The 18,900-nt window shown below is 35.7% G+C and overlaps 2 protein-coding genes across 5 annotated transcripts in view; one reads left to right on the top strand and one right to left on the bottom strand.

The window, feature by feature from the left end:
• Positions 1-1,490: 1,490 nt before the first annotated feature.
• On the top strand, positions 1,491-10,438 carry LOC100250922 (oligopeptide transporter 4). The gene is made up of 6 exons (XM_002263494.5): positions 1,491-2,213; positions 2,819-2,916; positions 6,844-7,407; positions 8,381-8,633; positions 9,037-9,219; positions 9,658-10,438. The coding sequence occupies exons 1-6, from the start codon at positions 1,692-1,694 to the stop codon at positions 10,270-10,272; spliced, it is 2,235 nt and encodes a 744-aa protein (XP_002263530.1). The 5' UTR covers positions 1,491-1,691; the 3' UTR covers positions 10,273-10,438.
• Positions 8,288-18,900, bottom strand: part of LOC100259417 (uncharacterized) — a 41,652-nt gene continuing 31,039 nt past the window's right edge. For 2 of the 4 annotated variants that reach the window (XM_059735987.1, XM_019219061.2), the window contains one exon: positions 8,288-8,616. Coding sequence is in view for 1 of the 4 variants with exons in the window: in XM_059735986.1 (XP_059591969.1) it covers positions 18,070-18,531 (462 nt within the window). In the remaining 3 variants the exon portion in view is untranslated. Of the gene's footprint in view, positions 11,433-14,709; positions 18,532-18,900 lie in introns of those variants that run through there. The other 2 variants (XR_009465403.1, XM_059735986.1) reach the window with 2 other exon arrangements.

Here is an 18,900-nt window from a genome sequence, read left to right on the forward strand (position 1 = left end):
CAAAGAAATGATGCCATCACGTTTTGTCCATATACGAGGACATTGTTTTCAAATGAGAGATCCACTTACAAGTATTGAAGTTGGGTGGGGAAACATTGATGAGATTTTTGATAAGAGAAGGATAGTTTTTAAAAATAATTTTTAAATTATAGTAGTAAGAAAAATAATTTCAAATTTATGTAGTTTTGTCCGGTTAAGAGTAAAAAAAATAAAAATAAAAAATAAATTCTCACTTAAAAAAAAAAAAAAACACCTAAGTTAAGAGATGGTTTCCACCAAAAAAAAAAAAAAAAAAAAAGCCAACTTCCGCACAAAGTCACCACCCCCCACAAAAAGCCAAAAGTGAGAAATTCTCACTTTAAAAAAAAAAACAAAACCTTTAAAAATCCAATTTTTATTTTTATTTTTTAGTCTATTTATATAATAATACAATTATTATAAATATGTATTATAAAATTAATTAATTTTATTTATTAAATTTAATTTATAAATAATATACTAAATTTTATATAAGATAAATAATATTTATGTATTGTTCTTTTCTTTCACTTTGGAATTAAAAAAAATTATTATCAAGTTTATGTGAAAATTGAGTTTTAAAAAATTGTTATTAATTTATTAAATAAAAAATAAAAAACAAAAACGTGATTTTCAAAAAAACAAAAACTTAAAAAATCGTTTATGATGTTTTTGTTTTTTTATTTTTTATTTAATAAATTAATAACAATTTTTCTAAACTCAATTTTCACATAAAATTGATAATAATTTTTTTTTAATTTCAAAGTGAAAGAAAAAAATAATATATAAATATTATTTATCTTATATTAAATTTAATATATTATTTATCAATTAAATTTAGTAAATAAAATTAATTAATTTTATAATACATATTTATAATAATTGTATTATTGTATAAATAGAATAAAGAATGAAAAAATGGGTTTTTAAAGGTTTTGTTTTTTGGTTTTTTTTTTTTAAGTGAGAATTTCTTACTTTTGGCTTTTTGTGGGGGCTGGTGACTTCTCATATGGTTGTTTTTTTTTTTTTTTCAAGTGAGAATTTAATTAATTTTTTTTAAGTGAGATTTTTTTTTTGTGGAAATTATCTATTTAAGATACGATTTCCCATTTAAGTGTTTTTTTATAAAAAAAAAATTTTAAGTGAAAATTTAAAATTTTTTTATTTTATGAAAATCGTTTATTTTTCATTTAATTCTCATTTTGTATTTTTTGAAATCGTTTTCTCACTTCTTTTTTTTTTTTTTAAAAATTCATTTATTCAAGAGACGATTTCTCATTTACAATTATTTTTTTCCCTCATAATTGGACATAACTATAATAGATTTGAAATTACTTTTCCTACTATAATAATTTAGAAATTATTTTTAAAAACTATCGTACTATTATAGAAAATCCCACATGCCTAAATTTGGTTCAATACGAGGAGGATATTTCCACCTCTAAAATTATTTTTAGATCACACAATGCAATAGAATCTCAGAATTTTTTATTTTTTATTTTCAAAAATATAAATTTTGGAGAAAGAAAAAGTAAATAAATTCAAGGAAAACAACAGTCCCACGTCTTCAATCCACTCACCCAAGATGAAATAAAAAGGGACAAAGGCCCTCTCCCTCTCCTACCACATTCCACAAGCCACACACCCTCTAGCTCCAGCTTCTGCCTCTCAACATGGGGACCTTAGAAGCACAAACACCCTACTCCACCGCTGAAAGATCCATCAGTGCCACCGACGGCGATGAAGACGAGCTCTCGCCCATCGAGGAAGTCCGGCTAACCGTGACCAACACCGACGACCCCAGCCTCCCCGTGTGGACCTTTAGAATGTGGTTCATGGGCTTGTTCTCATGCGCACTCCTCTCATTTCTCGACCAATTCTTCGCGTACAGGACTGAGCCGCTCATCATAACTCAGATCACCGTCCAAGTTGCCACCCTCCCCATTGGCCACTTCATGGCGGCGGTGCTACCCACCACCAGGTTCCGGATTCCAGGGTTCGGGTCACGATCATTTTCGCTCAACCCTGGTCCGTTTAACATGAAGGAACATGTCCTCATTTCCATCTTTGCTAACGCCGGAAGTGCTTTTGGAAGTGGCTCTGCTTATGCTGTTGGTATAGTCACCATAATCAAAGCCTTTTATCAACGAAAGATCTCGTTTTTGTCTGGTTGGCTTCTCATAATCACTACTCAGGTGAGGAAATTGTTTTACGAATTTCTTGTTTTTTACAAAGTGTTTTTCTTGCTTTGGGAAGCAGCACAAGTGGTTTCAAATATTGATTAGCGCGTGAGACATTTTTGTTGGTGAAGTTTCTTTATTATAATAATTAATAGCATCTTCCATTAAAATAAAAATTAAAAATCTACCCCACTGTCATCACTTCTTGGATAATTTGTTTGTATTTGGGTGGCTTTTTGACTCTGTTTTTCTTGCTCTTTGGAAGTGGAAAATTGCTTTGGTTTTTGCTTCTAAATTCCACAGGGTGGTTGGTAAATAGAATCATCTCATTTTGAAAGTAAAAATGTGTTATGATTATGGGATCCATTGGGTGTTAATTGATGTTCTATACCATAGTAAAAAAATATGGAAGCATTTTCTTAGTTTCGAAAAGCAGAAGTTGCTTTTATGCATCATGGGTGCTGCATGTTTTCAGGGGTATTTTTCTTAAATTATGATAGAAAAAATTTTGGTTGACTTGGGTCCGTCAATTTGGTAAAAAGATGGCAGCAAGTGGGTTTTTAGATTCCTTGTCTTGAAAGCAAAATTATCGCTAAAAGTATGAAGTTGTATGTGGACAGGTATTGGGATATGGATGGGCTGGGCTGCTGAGGAAGTATGTGGTGGAGCCGGCCCATATGTGGTGGCCCAGCTCCTTGGTTCAAGTCTCTCTTTTCCGGTATGTCACCCCCGTTCCCACAGAATCTCTCCAAATTTGCGTATATTTTTCCAATTTTTTGTTTAATGTTTTTATTTTACCAGCAAAAAATTAATAAAAAAAATACAAGATATCCAATTTTTTAGGAATTCCTATAAATCCCAATACCGTACATATATACGTATGTATAGTAATTGTAATAAAAGATATTTGTGATGAAAAGGATGGACCACAGAGAGAGAGAGAGAGAGAGAGTCACATGGGCACATAATGTGTTTTAGTATTTTACAGCTAGCGTTCATACCTTGACGTGCTGTCCCCCCCTCCTTTCTTGTTGGCTTTTATAGGTATAAAGTCAGAAAACCTGTCCTTTTCTCCTTTTCTTAAGCCTCAAAAATCCAACTTTGCATTCAATTGTCTTTAGTTTCAACCCAGCTGACTTAAAAGACTTCAGATTCTGATTCTATTTTCAAATTTTGTTTATTTTTTCGGGTAACTGAATGCAGCTTCCTATTTTGAGAAAGAAGAAAAATAAATCACCATGAAATTCAAAATTTCAAAAGTCAAAGTAATTCTAATCATAACAATCATAAAGGTTTTTGCATACCATCATGTCGAAATATTGCCACCAAAACTAAAACTGACCACACCATCAAAATAAATAAATTTCACTTCTTTAAATCTCATCCCAATTTTCCCTACTTCAGTCCTATTTATTAGAACCAACTCATTTGTTTTTAATTTTGCGTAATAGTCTAGATTCAATCACATGTAGATTTGGATTCAAAATTGGGTATAATAATTAAGATAGATATGGAATTGATACTTTAGAATAGAAGGACTAGTTGCCAATTTATTCCAATCCACCCACCATTTCTCCTTGGTAGAGCTCAAATCTTGCCATGTCCGAATGGGATAGATCTCCAGTCCAATATTTCGACTACCAGCACTGGCCTTGTCGGCTTGTGCCCTTTGTGGCCACTCTTAGGGATGAAGACTTTCAACTAAAATCCTAACTTTTTCAGTTCCAAATGAATTCGGATTCATATCATATGAGCAGCTCAATCCAATCAGAACCCATTCAAGTTTGACCCCCTTTTCTCAACCTTGAAGATCTACAGCAACTCAGTTGCTGGATGTTATCCGTTCTACCTCTACTTCCTCAGTTCCCACTTGCCTTTTTTCCTTTGCTTTAACCTATATGTCAACACCCCACCACCATGTTGGGCCACAAGCCGCAATAAAGGGAGATCTACCTTTCCCAAGTTTGAAGCCTTTTAGTTGACCTAGCCGCCTAAGCAGAAATTTTATGGGGAAGACCCAACCCAAAAAACTCCAAACTGAGCAAAACTGAAAAATTATATTTTTCACAAAAATCTACAGCCACACAGACAACCATGGAAGAACAAAGACGAGAAGTCTTTGTCCCACCGGTGAAGGTCCTTCTCAGAAAACACACAATCAAGAGGTGTCAATCAATTTTAAGGTTAAATGCCCCCGCCACCCATCACTATAAGTCCATAATTGAAAAAGGAGAAATGTTTTGCCACCATTATCAATGACCAAGTTGGCAGCCTCTGGTCAGTAAATGGCCTCAGCCAGGCTGATAATAATTCATCAACTAAGCTGATAGTGGAATTAGAGTCATTATTAGTAGTAATGACAAATTCTGACTCTTCCTTACAAGATGATAATTCACCCACATGGTGGACCATCTGCTGTCTATGTAATCAAGAAGGGGATAGTAATGTATATACCAACAATCAATAAACAATGACCATGATAATGATAACTATGATGACGATGCTTAACAATAAAGCCCAGATGTGCATGTTTGATAGGCAGTGCTAGGCGTGCTGTGTGTGCTAGTGCGCTATTATTTCGTATCATGTATTTGGGCCTATCTTACCTACATGTGACAACCAACCTGTTTGACCAATCTTCACATAGAATTGTTTAGACGATCTGAAAACCAATTAGACAACAGGCAGAAGTAGGAGAACAGGAACTACAGTGAAGAAAGAACTTATGAATAATGAATTTTGATGCATCTTTAGAACTGATAATTGGTGTGGGTTAAGTGGAGGCTTGCACTTGTAGGGGATCCCCTAATAACTCTACAAACTACAATTCAGAAGAGTCCTTGTTTCACACAATCCATTCAACTCTCTTGTTTTCCTGTATAAAAAGAAGGGACAACAATCTATGCCCTTCTAGGCTTATAAGGCTTGTGAATCCAAGTTGTAAGGACTATCTGCAGGATCACAAAGCAGAAAATAATAGGATCTTTTTTCTGAATGCAAGAACACATGGTCATGCAAGGCAGTCAAGACACTGACTGTGCTAGGTCTACAGGTTAGTTCCACTGAGGCACCAACTTCTTATTTCAATATAGCCACCTCTTCAATTAGCAGTTTTGATGAAATTATCAAACTAAAATATTTAAAGAAAAACCATGAGAGTGTTGAATCGTTTCCTGCATGGAAGTATGTAAGAAGAACAAAAATGTCCTTTCTATACAGTAGAAAATAGTTCAGAGAAAATCATAAAGAGGGAATAATTTCATGGCCTTATTTTGGTTGAGACTCCACAATATGTGCAACCTCACATAAGTGTCATGCATACAACAACAACATGAAAAAAATTAATATCAACACAACTTGTTGCTGGTAGGATGGAACAAGTGAACAACAATAATAATAATATTAGTACTACTGGTTGCTGGTAGGATGGAATATGATGGAACTTTTTGGCAGCTAGTTTTATAATCTAAATTATGGAAGGGTGATTGCAACATCACCCAAAAATATTTTTTTCTGGTGGCTATTTGTACATATAAAAGAATGTGTGCATATGTTAGCATCATGAAGTTCCAAATAGGTAGGATAGGTTTATCATAGATGTTCAGTCATTTGTAAATTTTAGCTGCCAATATAAGGGATTGCACAATTGCAGTAATCTTATTCAGGTTGACTATGAAGAAGTTTGGAAATAACATGAACACATACTACTGAAATAATGAAAAGGAGTCTGAACTGTTTGATATTCTGAAAAGACTTCATTTAAACATGCGCTTGGGAAGCATAAGTTCACCCTTTCCAGAAACCTGAAAACTCAATCTTTACTTATTGGTGACTCTTTCTAGGAATTGTAATAGAGTCACACTCTGTTTTGGTTATCAAGGATATAATCTCTTCTTCCCCCCATTTTATATAAAAGCTTCATTTTATAAAAAACAGGCTTCTTTCAAATGTAATATTCCTCAAAAGACATTAATTTACCCATTTGTGCATGCATATCAAGATCACCATATTACATCTTTACCTGTTTCAACCTAAAATTTACTCACTTTATTGTTCTCATTAAACTTCAACATTTTGATGATCTATTTTCCATCAGCATTTTGGAAAGTTGTCAATTACATTATTTTCTGATCATCAGACATTCATCATTTTCTCTGTTAAATCACCAAGGCATCATGTCCTTTCTCCCCAACCAAATAACCTTCTAGGCTTCACGCTGTCCTTCATGGTTATTTCAACTTAAAAAACATACTCACCCACCAGCCTTCATCAGACAACCAGATCATCTATAACGACTATCTTTAATTTTGGCCTCAATCGATACTACCACTAGTGCCTCTAACATCATAAAATGCATTTGCTTATTATAACCTGCTCATTTTCATGTTATCAATTTGTGGAATTTTCCCCCCTTTTCCTTTAATCATCATCTCCAAGCACACTAATATTGGGTTTTCATCCACTACAAGTGATGTCTAGAAACTGTTGATGAATTAATGTTGTCTATGATACATAGAATTAAACCTGGAACCTCCATCTCTGCACCAAACCCTGGCATGGAGTGAGTCAGCCTCATGGATTGTTTATAAACTTATGTTCATCATTAAACCAATGTTAAGAGAACTGTTTGATCTAAACTGTGCAGGGCATTACATGAGAAAGAGGAGCAACGCATGACAAGAGCAAAGTTCTTCGTGATTGCACTAATTTGCAGTTTTTCCTGGTACCTGATCCCAGGATACCTCTTCTCAACACTCACAAGTATATCATGGGTCTGCTGGGCATTCCCCAAGTCAGTTACAGCCCAGCAATTAGGCTCAGGCATGAGGGGCCTTGGACTTGGAGCCCTAACCCTCGACTGGACTGTTGTGGCCTCTTTCTTATTCAGCCCCCTCGTTTCCCCTTTCTTTGCCATTCTCAATATCTTTGTGGGCTATGTCTTGTTAGTATATGCTGTCATTCCCTTGGCTTACTGGGGATTTGATATGTACAATGCACATAGATTTCCCATATTCTCCTCTCACTTGTTCACATCGCAAGGTCAGCTATATGACATAGGAGCTATTGTAAATGACAAGTTTGAGATAAATCGACAGAAGTATGAGGAGCAGGGACGAATTAATCTAAGCATATTTTTTGCTCTCAGTTATGGCTTTGGTTTTGCAACTATAGCATCCACCCTTACTCATGTCGCTCTCTTCTATGGAAGGTAATGTATAACTTATGATTCTCAGATGCCTTTTCTTCCTGTATTTATTCATTTATTTTTATGAAAAACTATACTTGCATTATAGGAGATTAAAAGAAAATATACAAAAAATCTTTTAGGGAAAAACACCAAGGAAGAAAAAAAGTAAGCACAAGAGTATAATAAAGAGGGAAAACCAAAAAAAACACAAAACAAAATAACAAACAATTCATGATGGTAACAAGCCTTTGAATTTGCACCTTAAGGAAGCAGAACATTTCCGCAGATTCTTTTGATTATGATATTTTCTCTAACAATTATTTGGATTGGATAGAACTTTACATAATGTGACAACAAACCAAATTTTCTAACAAATAAACTGAGTCAGAATTGTGGTCCTGAGTTCATTTGATTTCTGTCAATTTTCTTTCAATGATAGTAAGACTAAAGATAATCTTGGAAATTTCTAACAATAGTTTCCTTGAATATTGTCTTCCATGATCGACATCTTTGGTTTCCAATCCTCCCAGCGTGTGTGGGTGTGCTGGTGCATGCATTTTGTGTATTCAGTTTTCCAATTATGTTTATCACTAAAATGACAAGGAACCACTTAACACTTGAAACTGTCTACCATTCTATTAGATTTACTTTTCATCACAAAATTTATGCTTCCCAAACAAAAACGAGAAGGTTTTCAAAGAGAATTTTTTTTTTTTTTTTTTTTGCCCCAAAAAGAGCTTTCAGATGTTTAGCCAATTTTGACACATAATTTTTCTTAGCTCCAGGTTATTTCAGTTGTCCTTCCCTGATATGATGTAGCATGCTTTTTAGAAGATACATAAATATTCACTATCTAGAGATGAAGAAGACATGCATGAATGATGCATTTAAACAAAATCAGTAATTGAAAGCATCTTCTTTCTCATCCACTTTCTTATTATTTTGAAATTTATTGTGGAAACTGCAACGTTTAACATACGATGATAATTAACAGCGAAATTTGCCAGCGGTATCGTGCTTCTTACAAGGGCAAGGAGGATATCCATACAAGATTGATGAGGAGATATGCAGACATACCTTCCTGGTGGTTCTATTTGTTACTTGTAGTGACAATCGCAGTCTCCCTTGCACTCTGCATCTTCTTGAATGATGAGGTTCAGATGCCATGGTGGGGACTCATCTTTGCTGCTGCCATGGCATTTATTTTTACCCTTCCAATCAGCATTATAACTGCTACAACAAACCAGGTATATGAATTGACCCATTGCTCCTCTTTTTCCTTCTCATATTTTGCAGCATGAGATGTAACCATTGGAATTAATTTACTTCTCTGCATTCATAATGTACTACCAATTTGAAAATCAAGCACACTACGCCAGATTTACCTATTTCAAGTGTTCAACTAAAAACCCCTCAATGGCATATGATCTCAAATAGTTTGGCAATTCTTGTAAGGGAAGTTTTAAAGAAATGCAATCTAAATGCATCCTTTTAATCACATTTCCTGACTTCATGATATGAAGCTAGGCACTATTATGATGTTTTCTAATATAAGTATACAAGAAGCATCTGCAACCTTTTTCACTGTCATCATCATCTATGTAAAATCTGTTATTATTCCCTACTAATACTTTGATGAACTATATACAGACACCAGGACTGAATATAATCACAGAGTACGTCATGGGTGTCATATTACCAGGAAGACCGATAGCCAATGTGTGCTTCAAAACCTATGGTTATATGAGCATGGCTCAGGCTGTCTCCTTCCTGAATGATTTCAAGCTAGGACACTACATGAAGATCCCTCCAAGATCGATGTTCTTAGTTCAGGTGCATTTTCTTTTCTCTTATCTACCATCTAACAAGCAACAGAAACAAACCAAAACTAAAGCTCACAACATGCTTGCATCTAATATTTTTTATACAATTTAGAAATTAAATAACAATAAATATGCAATGATCAACCTAAAATTACAACTTTAAGAATTAGAAAGTAGCTGTTGTCATGGTAGGAAGTATAAAGCTGTGCAGGCTTAGATACAATGCTTTTCATATGAACTAATTGTGGCGAATTATCATGCATTATGGTATTAGAAATTCATATTGTAAACATACAAAGCATCAGAAATGCCCAAAGGGTGGCTGTCAACAAAGTTTTGTGGCCTTAATTTTAAATCAGCTGATCCTACTTTTGTATCATTATTCTTTTAGACTTCTACTATGGTACAATTGTTGATGCATTCTACATTGCATATGCCCACTTGCCAGTTTATAGGAACGATCCTGGCAGGAACAATCAACATTGCAGTGGCATGGTGGTTGCTGACTACTATTAAGAACATATGCCAGGATGAACTCCTTCCTCCTGACAGTCCTTGGACATGCCCTGGTGACCGGGTCTTCTTTGATGCATCTGTTATATGGGGTTTGGTAGGACCTAAACGAATCTTTGGAAGTCTTGGAAACTATCCTTCCATGAATTGGTTCTTTCTTGGAGGTGCATTGGGACCGGTTGTGGTTTGGGTATTTCATAAGGCATTCCCAAAGCAATCTTGGATTCCCCTAATTAACCTTCCAGTCCTTTTGGGAGCAACAAGTATGATGCCACCGGCAACCTCACTAAATTACAATTCTTGGATTCTTGTTGGAACAATTTTCAACTTTTTTGTCTTCCGTTATCGAAAGCAGTGGTGGCAGAGGTACAATTATATCCTTTCAGCTGCTATGGATGCGGGGGTTGCTTTCATGGCAGTGCTATTGTACTTCTCACTGGGCATTGAGGAGAAAGGTCTCACTTGGTGGGGTACAGATGGTGAACACTGTAAGCTGGCAACTTGTCCTACAGCCAAAGGCATTGTGGTTGATGGCTGTCCAGTGAACTAACATTTAGTTGTATTTTCTTCTATACATGTTTTCATTTTGGAAAGTAGCACGGATAGAATTAGCAGGTATTGCAATGGTTGTGTTTAATATCAAACTGCACCCATGGAAGACACTACGTTTGCCATATGTATTTTAACATCTTATACGAAATTATCTTGCATTTCCATGCATTGGTGTTGAACGTTGCACTTAATATTCTGCTCCAAAAGTGACAACCAGATTCAATTCAAATTTTAGTTGTACAAAAACTACTCTCAAATTTGAATGCATTTGTGGAGAACTTCTACCATTCACATTCCAAGATCATACTATGGGGTGGCACATGTAATGCATGAGAACTATGTCGTCATCATCCATGGTACTGGAGGTGCTAGAGCATTAGCAAGTGTGGAAGTGGTGAGCAAGCAAGGAAACTTTATCGTGGAATATTATTAGGAAAAGAAGAATGTGTGGAAAGAATGTGCATGTGGCAAAACCCAGGGTTTTCCATTAATAGCAGAGACAGATACATGAAAGTAAAGATAATTTATGATTTCAATTTGAAATCTAATACATCCAATGACATTCATGGCATACAAGTCCTATTTCAAGTGAATGTGTACCAATTCAGTGATCTGTAATTTTTGCTAATTTTCTTCTGATAGAAGAAAAGTACATTATATCAATCATTTGTAATCAGGGAAATGGAAAAAACTACTACACAAACCAGATTTTTTAAGGCAATAAGACTTATCAGAATTCAAACTTCCAAAAACAAAATATTTTTAGGCAATAAGAAATATGTGTTAAGAGACTCCATACAAAAAAAGGGGACACAGAATACATAGGAATTAAGCACTTTCCAAACAATCAATAAACTCGAGAAAAAGAAATTTTGCTCACATCTAAAGATTTTTAAGGCCTGATGAGAGCTCTTGGTACCCTAAAAAATTCCTACTACTCTGCCCTTTGAATAATGGTTTTTAACTTTTATTGAGCATGCATAATGACGTAGAAAATTCTAGAGCACCTCTTGGTACTATATCAATTTCCAATGCCAACCATTGGATTTTAATATCCAATATAAGCCATCAATTGATAAAAATAGAGGAGACCAGTGAAGGGAAGAGTCTGTCTCAGTCTCCACCTTTTTCATTCTCTTCCTCTCACTCCATTTTCATCTTGAAAAAAATAATTGCAATGAAATTAAAATTATAAACTAATAATGAAGAAACACCCAAATTTCTAATAAAAAACTTAGATAGTACAAAAGCATCTCATAAAAATTAAAATAAAATCTTAAATAACATATTTTTCATGTTTTTGCCACATTCTTTGTACACTAGTCACATTTTTTGAACCATGTTCACATTCTTTGTACTATATTCTTCGTCTTTACCTTTATATTTAGTCCCATTTTTCGTACCTTGTTCACATTTTTTAGTCACGTTCTGGGTATTTTAGTAATATTTTTCATGCCTTGGTCATATTCGTTGTACTTGGGTTATAATTTTCGTATCTTAATATCTTAATCACATATTTCATAAATTAGTCACATTCTGCCTATCTTTAATCACATAATTTGTATCTTAACATTAATTACATTTTTGTACCCTAATCATATTCTTGGTACCTAGTACCTTTGCCTTTGTACTTTATGAAATAACATGTCTACTTTTGAAGTTTTGCAATTTTGAATAAAATTTAGATAGAAACTATTTTGCAATATGATAAATTGATCCACCTTTAAGATTCTATCTATTAATACATAATCACCTAATTAGCAAATAAAGTATTACATTAATAGGTTGAATTATTTGTAATAATACAATTATAATTCATTGATCCACCAAATGCAAATTTAATACAGAATTTCTTCCTTCTAAAAAAGTAATAATACAAAAAGTATAAAAATGAAAAATAAAAGTAACAGAAAAAAAAAAAAACAAACAAACAAAATCTAAGGTACTACGAATATGATCAAGCTATAAAAAATGTGAGAAAAGTATAAAAAAATATCACAAAGGTACTAAGGTTCAAAATTTTGTGATTTATTATGAAGAATGTGACTAAGATATGAAAAATATTGCTAGGGTATAAAAAGTGTAATCAACATATGGAAAATGTGACTAAGGTATGAAGAATGTTATCAAGGTACAACAAATGTGATTGAGATGATAAGATAAGAAAAATATGTAGAGTATGATCAGAGTATGAAAAATGTGATTAGGATACAAAAGGGGTATGAAAAAAGTAACTAGGGTACAAAAAATATAATTAAGAATGTGACAAAGGTACTAAATTATGAAAATTGTGATATAGGTAGAAAAACTATGACCATGATATAAAAAAAATGATCAAAGTACTAAGAATAAAAAAAATGTCTTAAAATAAATAAAACAACATAATATTATGTAACATAACATTTTATTTACAGAAAATAAATTAATAAAAGAATATTATCTCAAGAAAATGAGATCTTCACCTTGTTTATATCTTCTTTATCACAAACAAGAAATTCATCTTCACCAGGTTAAGTAGCAATTTTTTCAATGAAAGAAAATATACTAAAAATGCCTAAGATGAGACATACAAAGGTACGCATGATGTACACAATGCGCCCCAAAAGGCTAACCAAGGAAAGAAGCGAACAAAAAACAAACCTCTCTCCTTTCTTGAAGCTTAGCCAATCTACAAAACCTATCATAGACACAGGATGACCCTCTATGTACATTCTAACCCATTAAAAAAAATAGACATAAAATTAGATTTGATTCTCGGTCTAATTATTTAATGTCATTAAACAACCTCCTATTTCTTGTCTTCCATAAGGTTCAAAACAAGCATAAGGAAGTAACCCTCCAAGTTTTCTTTTGCTTCTTCCCCATAAATAAGTCATGCCAACTCAAGAGGTTTCCTCTAACTATAGTGTGTCACCCATACCACACCAAATAGAGAACAAATTGTCTGCCACAACATTCTTGCTTTGGAACAATAAAAGAGTAAATGATCTATTGATCCTTCATCACCTTGCACATGTAACATTCATTTGGCAAAGCTCATCCTCTCCTTTGGAATTGATTTAGTGTCAAAATCCTTCCCTATGTTGCTTCCCATGCAAAGAAACCTACCTTTATTGGTACCCAAAGATTCTAAACTATGTTAGTAGGAAAAGATAGGCATTAGGAGAACATTCTTAAGAAATAGAACCTGCCTTCGAAAATGGTTGTAGAGGTTCCCTAGGAAGAATGATGCTTTACGATAGAAGGTTGTCTTGAGTATCTATCAAAAATCTAATGGATGGGATGCCAATTGTATTGTTAGGTGGTCACATATATGCCCTCGGAAGGTTATCACACAAAGAACCTCAAACTTCTTTCATTTCACTCATTATTCCATGGGTCATCGGTACTAAAATCTGTTTTTGAGATAATCTTTGGTAGGTGATAAGTCTCTTAGTGAGTAGTTTGCAAACATCTATGTAGTGAGCATGAGAAACTCTATTATTTCCTTAGTGATAGTTTCCTCCTCCTTGTCTATATCTTGGAACTTCAATTTTTACCATAACCTCTTAGAGCAAGAAATTGAGGAACTAGCTAATCTAATGTTTGCTTTAGTTATGCCTATTTGTCTTCAGCTTTTCTTGATGTGAGAGTTTGGTCCTTGACATCCTTAGGATCATTCTCAATGAACTCCTTTAATGATATCTTTACTTTGACTTATTCAATTCCTTTTATTCTTGTAAATTTCATTAGGACATCTAAAGTCCCATAAAATAAAATATATAAATGAAGGCCTTTGTATGGCTTGTGACAAATAAGATGAATATATTTCTCTAAAGCCCCCCTCCCATAGGAAATCTCTTTTAATATTCTCTAGCCTCAACCAAACTTTCTTCGGAATGCTAAACAAGGACATAAAGTATGTAGGCAAGCTGGATAATGTACTCTTTATCAAAGTGAGCCTCCCTCTTTTGGAAATATATTTTCTTTACCACATCGCCAACCCTTTATGAAAACACTCTTCCACCCCATCTCCAGCCACCACTAATTTAAAATGGGAACTCAATGGCAGATCCAAATAAATAGATAGCAACTCTCCCACCTTGCAACCAATCTCACAGGTAATTTCCTCCACATGAACCACCCTTCCTATAAGAATCAACTCACTCTTTTCTAAGTTTATTTTCAACTTCAATAAGACTTTAGACCACATGAGTAACCAACTTATATGAATCATTTGATCCTAAGAACCCTCACAAAGAATGATAATATCATCAGCAAAGCACAAATGGGACACTTCCACCCCCTTGTCTCCCCTCACCATAAACCCTATCTAGTGGAAGGTCATCTCCTTCTTGACTGGTACATTGCCAAGCACATCTTTTCAAGTTTGACTTCATAGCTTTCAACTTTGCAGCTAAGATGAAACTTTGGTCTATATAATCCTATTTTCTCCTTTGTTTCTTACCATTTTGTTTCGCCTCATCACAAGTCCTGACCCAAGATGTTTCTGCTTCTTATGTTCGCTCTTTAGATCAGTTGGTTGATGTCTTTACAAAAGCTCTTTCTAAAACTACCTTGCAAAGTGGAGGTGGAGCATTCACTTGGAGTGGAGGGGAAGGAGGTTCCCTGAAGGCTTGGTTAGACCGCTTTCTGTTTTCAAGAGACTAGGAGGAACTTGTGTCGGGGGCCATGCAAATTCTTCTTCCAAGACCTGTTTCTGACCATTGCCAGATTTTGTTAGATTGCGGTGGGATGAGAATAGGTAAAAACGCGTTTAGATTTGAAAACATGTGGCTAAGGGTGGAAGGTTTTATGGATAAGATTAAAGATTGGTGGCAGTCTTACAATTTTAGGGGGAAACCCAGTTTTGTGCTTGCGAAGAAGCTACAGGCTTTGAAATACTACTTGAAGAGGTGGAATAAAGAGACCCTTGGCAATGTGTCAGCTAGGAAGGACGCTGCCTTGGAGAAGTTAAATTATTGGGATAGTTTAGAAATGTTTGGTTCTCTATCTGAGGAAGATAGGAGTAGTCAGCGGATAGCTAGAGATGAATTTAGTCATTGTGCCATCCTTGAAGAAATCTCTTGGATGTAGAAGTCAAGGGCTCTTTGGCTGAAGGAGGGAGATAGCAATACCAAGTTCTTTCACCGTATGGCTAATGCAAGGAGAAGGGGAAATTTTATCAGTAGCATGACAGTTAGGGGTGTTCGGCTAAATAATGAGGAGGAGCTTAAAGAAGGGATTGGATCCTACTTTAAATCCTTGTTTGAAGTGTTGAAAGAGAGAAAGAGAGAGAAAACCTTAATTCTCATTCATATTCTTAACTTCTTACAATAGAGAAATATATATACAAGGCTAGGTTTAACTAACTACCATATGTGACCTATATTAAGAAAGGAAAGAAACTTGTACACTATAAAATACATTATGTTCAACACTCCCCCTCAAGCTGGAGCATATATGTCATATGCACCAAGCTTGTTACAAATGTATTTAATCCTAGGACCTCTAAGAGATTTAGTGAAGATGTCTGCTAGTTGATCATTTGAATTAACAAAACTTGTAGCAACACACCCTAATGCGATCTTCTCTCTAATGAAGTGACAGTCAACTTCAATATGCTTGGTCATTTCATTAAAGACTGGATTGGATGCAATATGTAATGCGGCTTGATTGTCACAGACTAGCTTTATTTGTTCATCTTTCGCAAATCTCAATTTCTGAAGGAGTTGCCTCAACCATATGAGTTCTCATGTTGCCAAAGTCATAGCTCGATACTCAGCTTCGGCGCTTGATCTGACCACTACATCTTATTTTTTACTCTTCCAGGATATTAAGTTGCCTCCAAGAAAAACACAATACCCTGAGGTGGAACGCCTATCTGAGGGTGAACCAGCCCAGTCTGCATCTATGTAACCAACAATTTGGGTATAACTCGTCTTCATACAACATACCTTGGCCTGGTGTTCCTTTAATATATCGAAGAATGCGGATCACAACATCCCAATGGTTGTCACATGGTGATTGTAGAAATTGACTAACCACACTCATAGGAAAAGAGATGTCTAGCCGAGTGATGGTGAGGTAGTTCAATTTGCCTACAAGTCGTTGATATCTCCCAGGATCTCTTAAAGGCTCCCCCTGTCCTAGTACAAGTTTGACATTTGGATCCATAGGAGTGTCAATAGGTTTACATTCTAACATACCTGTTTCTTCCAAGATGTCTAAGGCATACTTCCTTTGTGACATAACCACACCTAAACTGATTGAGCTATTTCAAGTCCCAGAAAGTACTTGAGTTTGCCCAAGTCTTTGGTTTGAAAGTGGTTGAAAAGTATTGCTTTAGTCTTTGGATACCCTCCTGATCACTGCCTGTAATGACAATGTCATCCACATAAACTACCAAATAGATGCACTGGCTCGAAGAGTTATGATGGTAGAAAACTGAATGATCTGCTTCACTCCGAAGCATTCCAAACTCTTGAACAACTAAACTAAAACACCCAAACCATGCCCGATGAGACTGTTTCAAGCCATATAGAGAGCGGCGTAACTTGCACACTAAACCAGACTCCCCTTGAGCAACAAAACCAAGTGGTTGCTCCATACACATTTCCTCGAGAAGTTCACCATGAAGGAAAACATTCTTAATATCCAACTGATAAAAAGGCCAATGACACATAGCTGCCATGGAGAGAAATAAGCGAACAGAAGCAATCTTGGCAACAGGAGAGAAGGTGTCACCATAGTCACAACCATAAATCTAAGTATAACCTTTAGCAACCAAGCGGGCCTTAAGGCGATCAACCTGACCATCAGGACCAACTTTAACAGTGTACACCCAACGGCATCCAACTGTAGATTTACCAGGAGGTAAAGAAACAAGATCCCATGTGCCATTGGAGTGCAGAGCAGTCATTTCATCAACCATTGCCTGTCGCCACCTAGGATGAGAAAGTGCCTCACTCATGCTCTTAGGAAGAGAAACAGAAGATAAAGTAGAGACAAAGGCAGAATAGGATGAAGATAATCGATGGTAGCTCAAAAAATTATAAATAGGATGAGGGTTACGAGTAGATCGATTACCTTTCCAAAGAGCAATAGGCAAATGGTCAGTAGATGGCAGGGTCGGGGTAGGAGAAATCGGTGGGACAGGAGATAAGTCATCAGGTGCCTCAGCGGAAGAGAGAGGAGGAGCAACAGCACGATGTCGACGATGATAAACCTGAAGAGGACGAGAGAACGCATCGGAAAAGGGGGATATATAGGGAAGTGACAATACTTTAGAAATGGGAAGAGATTCAAAGGATAAGAAGAATGGAGAGTCCTCAAAGAAGGTGACATTAGCGGAGAGAAAATAACGATGAGTGTCAGGGGAATAACAACGATAGCCCTTTTGAAGTCGAGAGTATCCCAAGAAGATGCATTTTGTAGCCTTGGCGGAGAGCTTGTCCTGTCTAGGTGTGAGAGTATGAACAAAACAAGTATAGCCAAAGACACTAGAAGGAATGAATTAAAGAGGTTGGGTAGGAAAAAAGAGGGAATGAGGGATTTGTTCATGTAATATAGATGAGGGCATACGATTAATCAAGTAATAGGCTGTAAGAACAACATCCCCCCAAAAACAAAAAGGAACATGACTATGGAGAAGGAGGGTACGAACTGTCTCAACTAGATGTCGATTTTTACATTCAACAACCCCATTTTGTTGAGGAGTATGAGCACAAGATGACTGATGGAGGATCCCACGTTGGGACATAAAAGAAGTAAAGGGTGTAGAAAAATATTCCCGAGCATTGTCATTGCGTAACACTCAAATAGAAACATTGAATTGTGTTTGGATTTCAACATAAAATTTCTGAAAAATAGAGAATAACTTAGCTCGATTTTTCATTAAAAATAACCAAGTACATCTTGAATAGTTATCAATGAAAGTGACAAAATACTGAAATCTTAAAGTAGACGTGGTCCGACATGGACCCCAAACATCAGTGTGGACATGTTCAAAAGGAGACTTTGCCCGATTATTCAAACGCTTTGGGAACGAGACACGAGTATGTTTCCCAAGCTGACACGACTCACACGCAAGCGACGACAAAGTGGAAAAACGAGGGACCATCTTCTGGAACTTGGAGAGACTAGGATGACCTAGACGACTGTGAATGAGAAGAGGAGCATCAGTGGAAATGCAAGCTGCAGGAGATGAAGGTGATGTGAGGTGATAGAGGCCTTGAGACTCACGCCCTCTGCCAATCGTCTTCCCCATACTCCGGTCCTGCAAGATCACAAATTTATCAGAAAAAGTGATAGAACAGTTAAGAGTGCGAGTTATTTTGCTGATGGAAATAAGATTAAAAGGACACTCAGGGGCATAAAGGACAGAATGGAGAGGTAGGGAAGGGAAAGGATGAGCCAAGTCAATACCTTTAGCCATAGTTTGGGAACCATTAACTAAAGTAACAGTAGGTAAGGCAGAGGTAGTAGTAATAGAGGAGAAAAGGTGTTTATTACCAGAGATATGATCAGATGCTCCAGAATCTAGAATCCACGGGCCAAGAGAAGGAGACTGAGTAAAGCAAACTGAGACATTACCGGTCTGGGCAACAGAAGCAACAGAAGCTGATGTGGTTGCCTGATATTGGAG

Source organism: Vitis vinifera, chromosome 3 (genome assembly GCF_030704535.1).
Source record: "Vitis vinifera cultivar Pinot Noir 40024 chromosome 3, ASM3070453v1".
NCBI lineage: Eukaryota > Viridiplantae > Streptophyta > Magnoliopsida > Vitales > Vitaceae > Vitis > Vitis vinifera.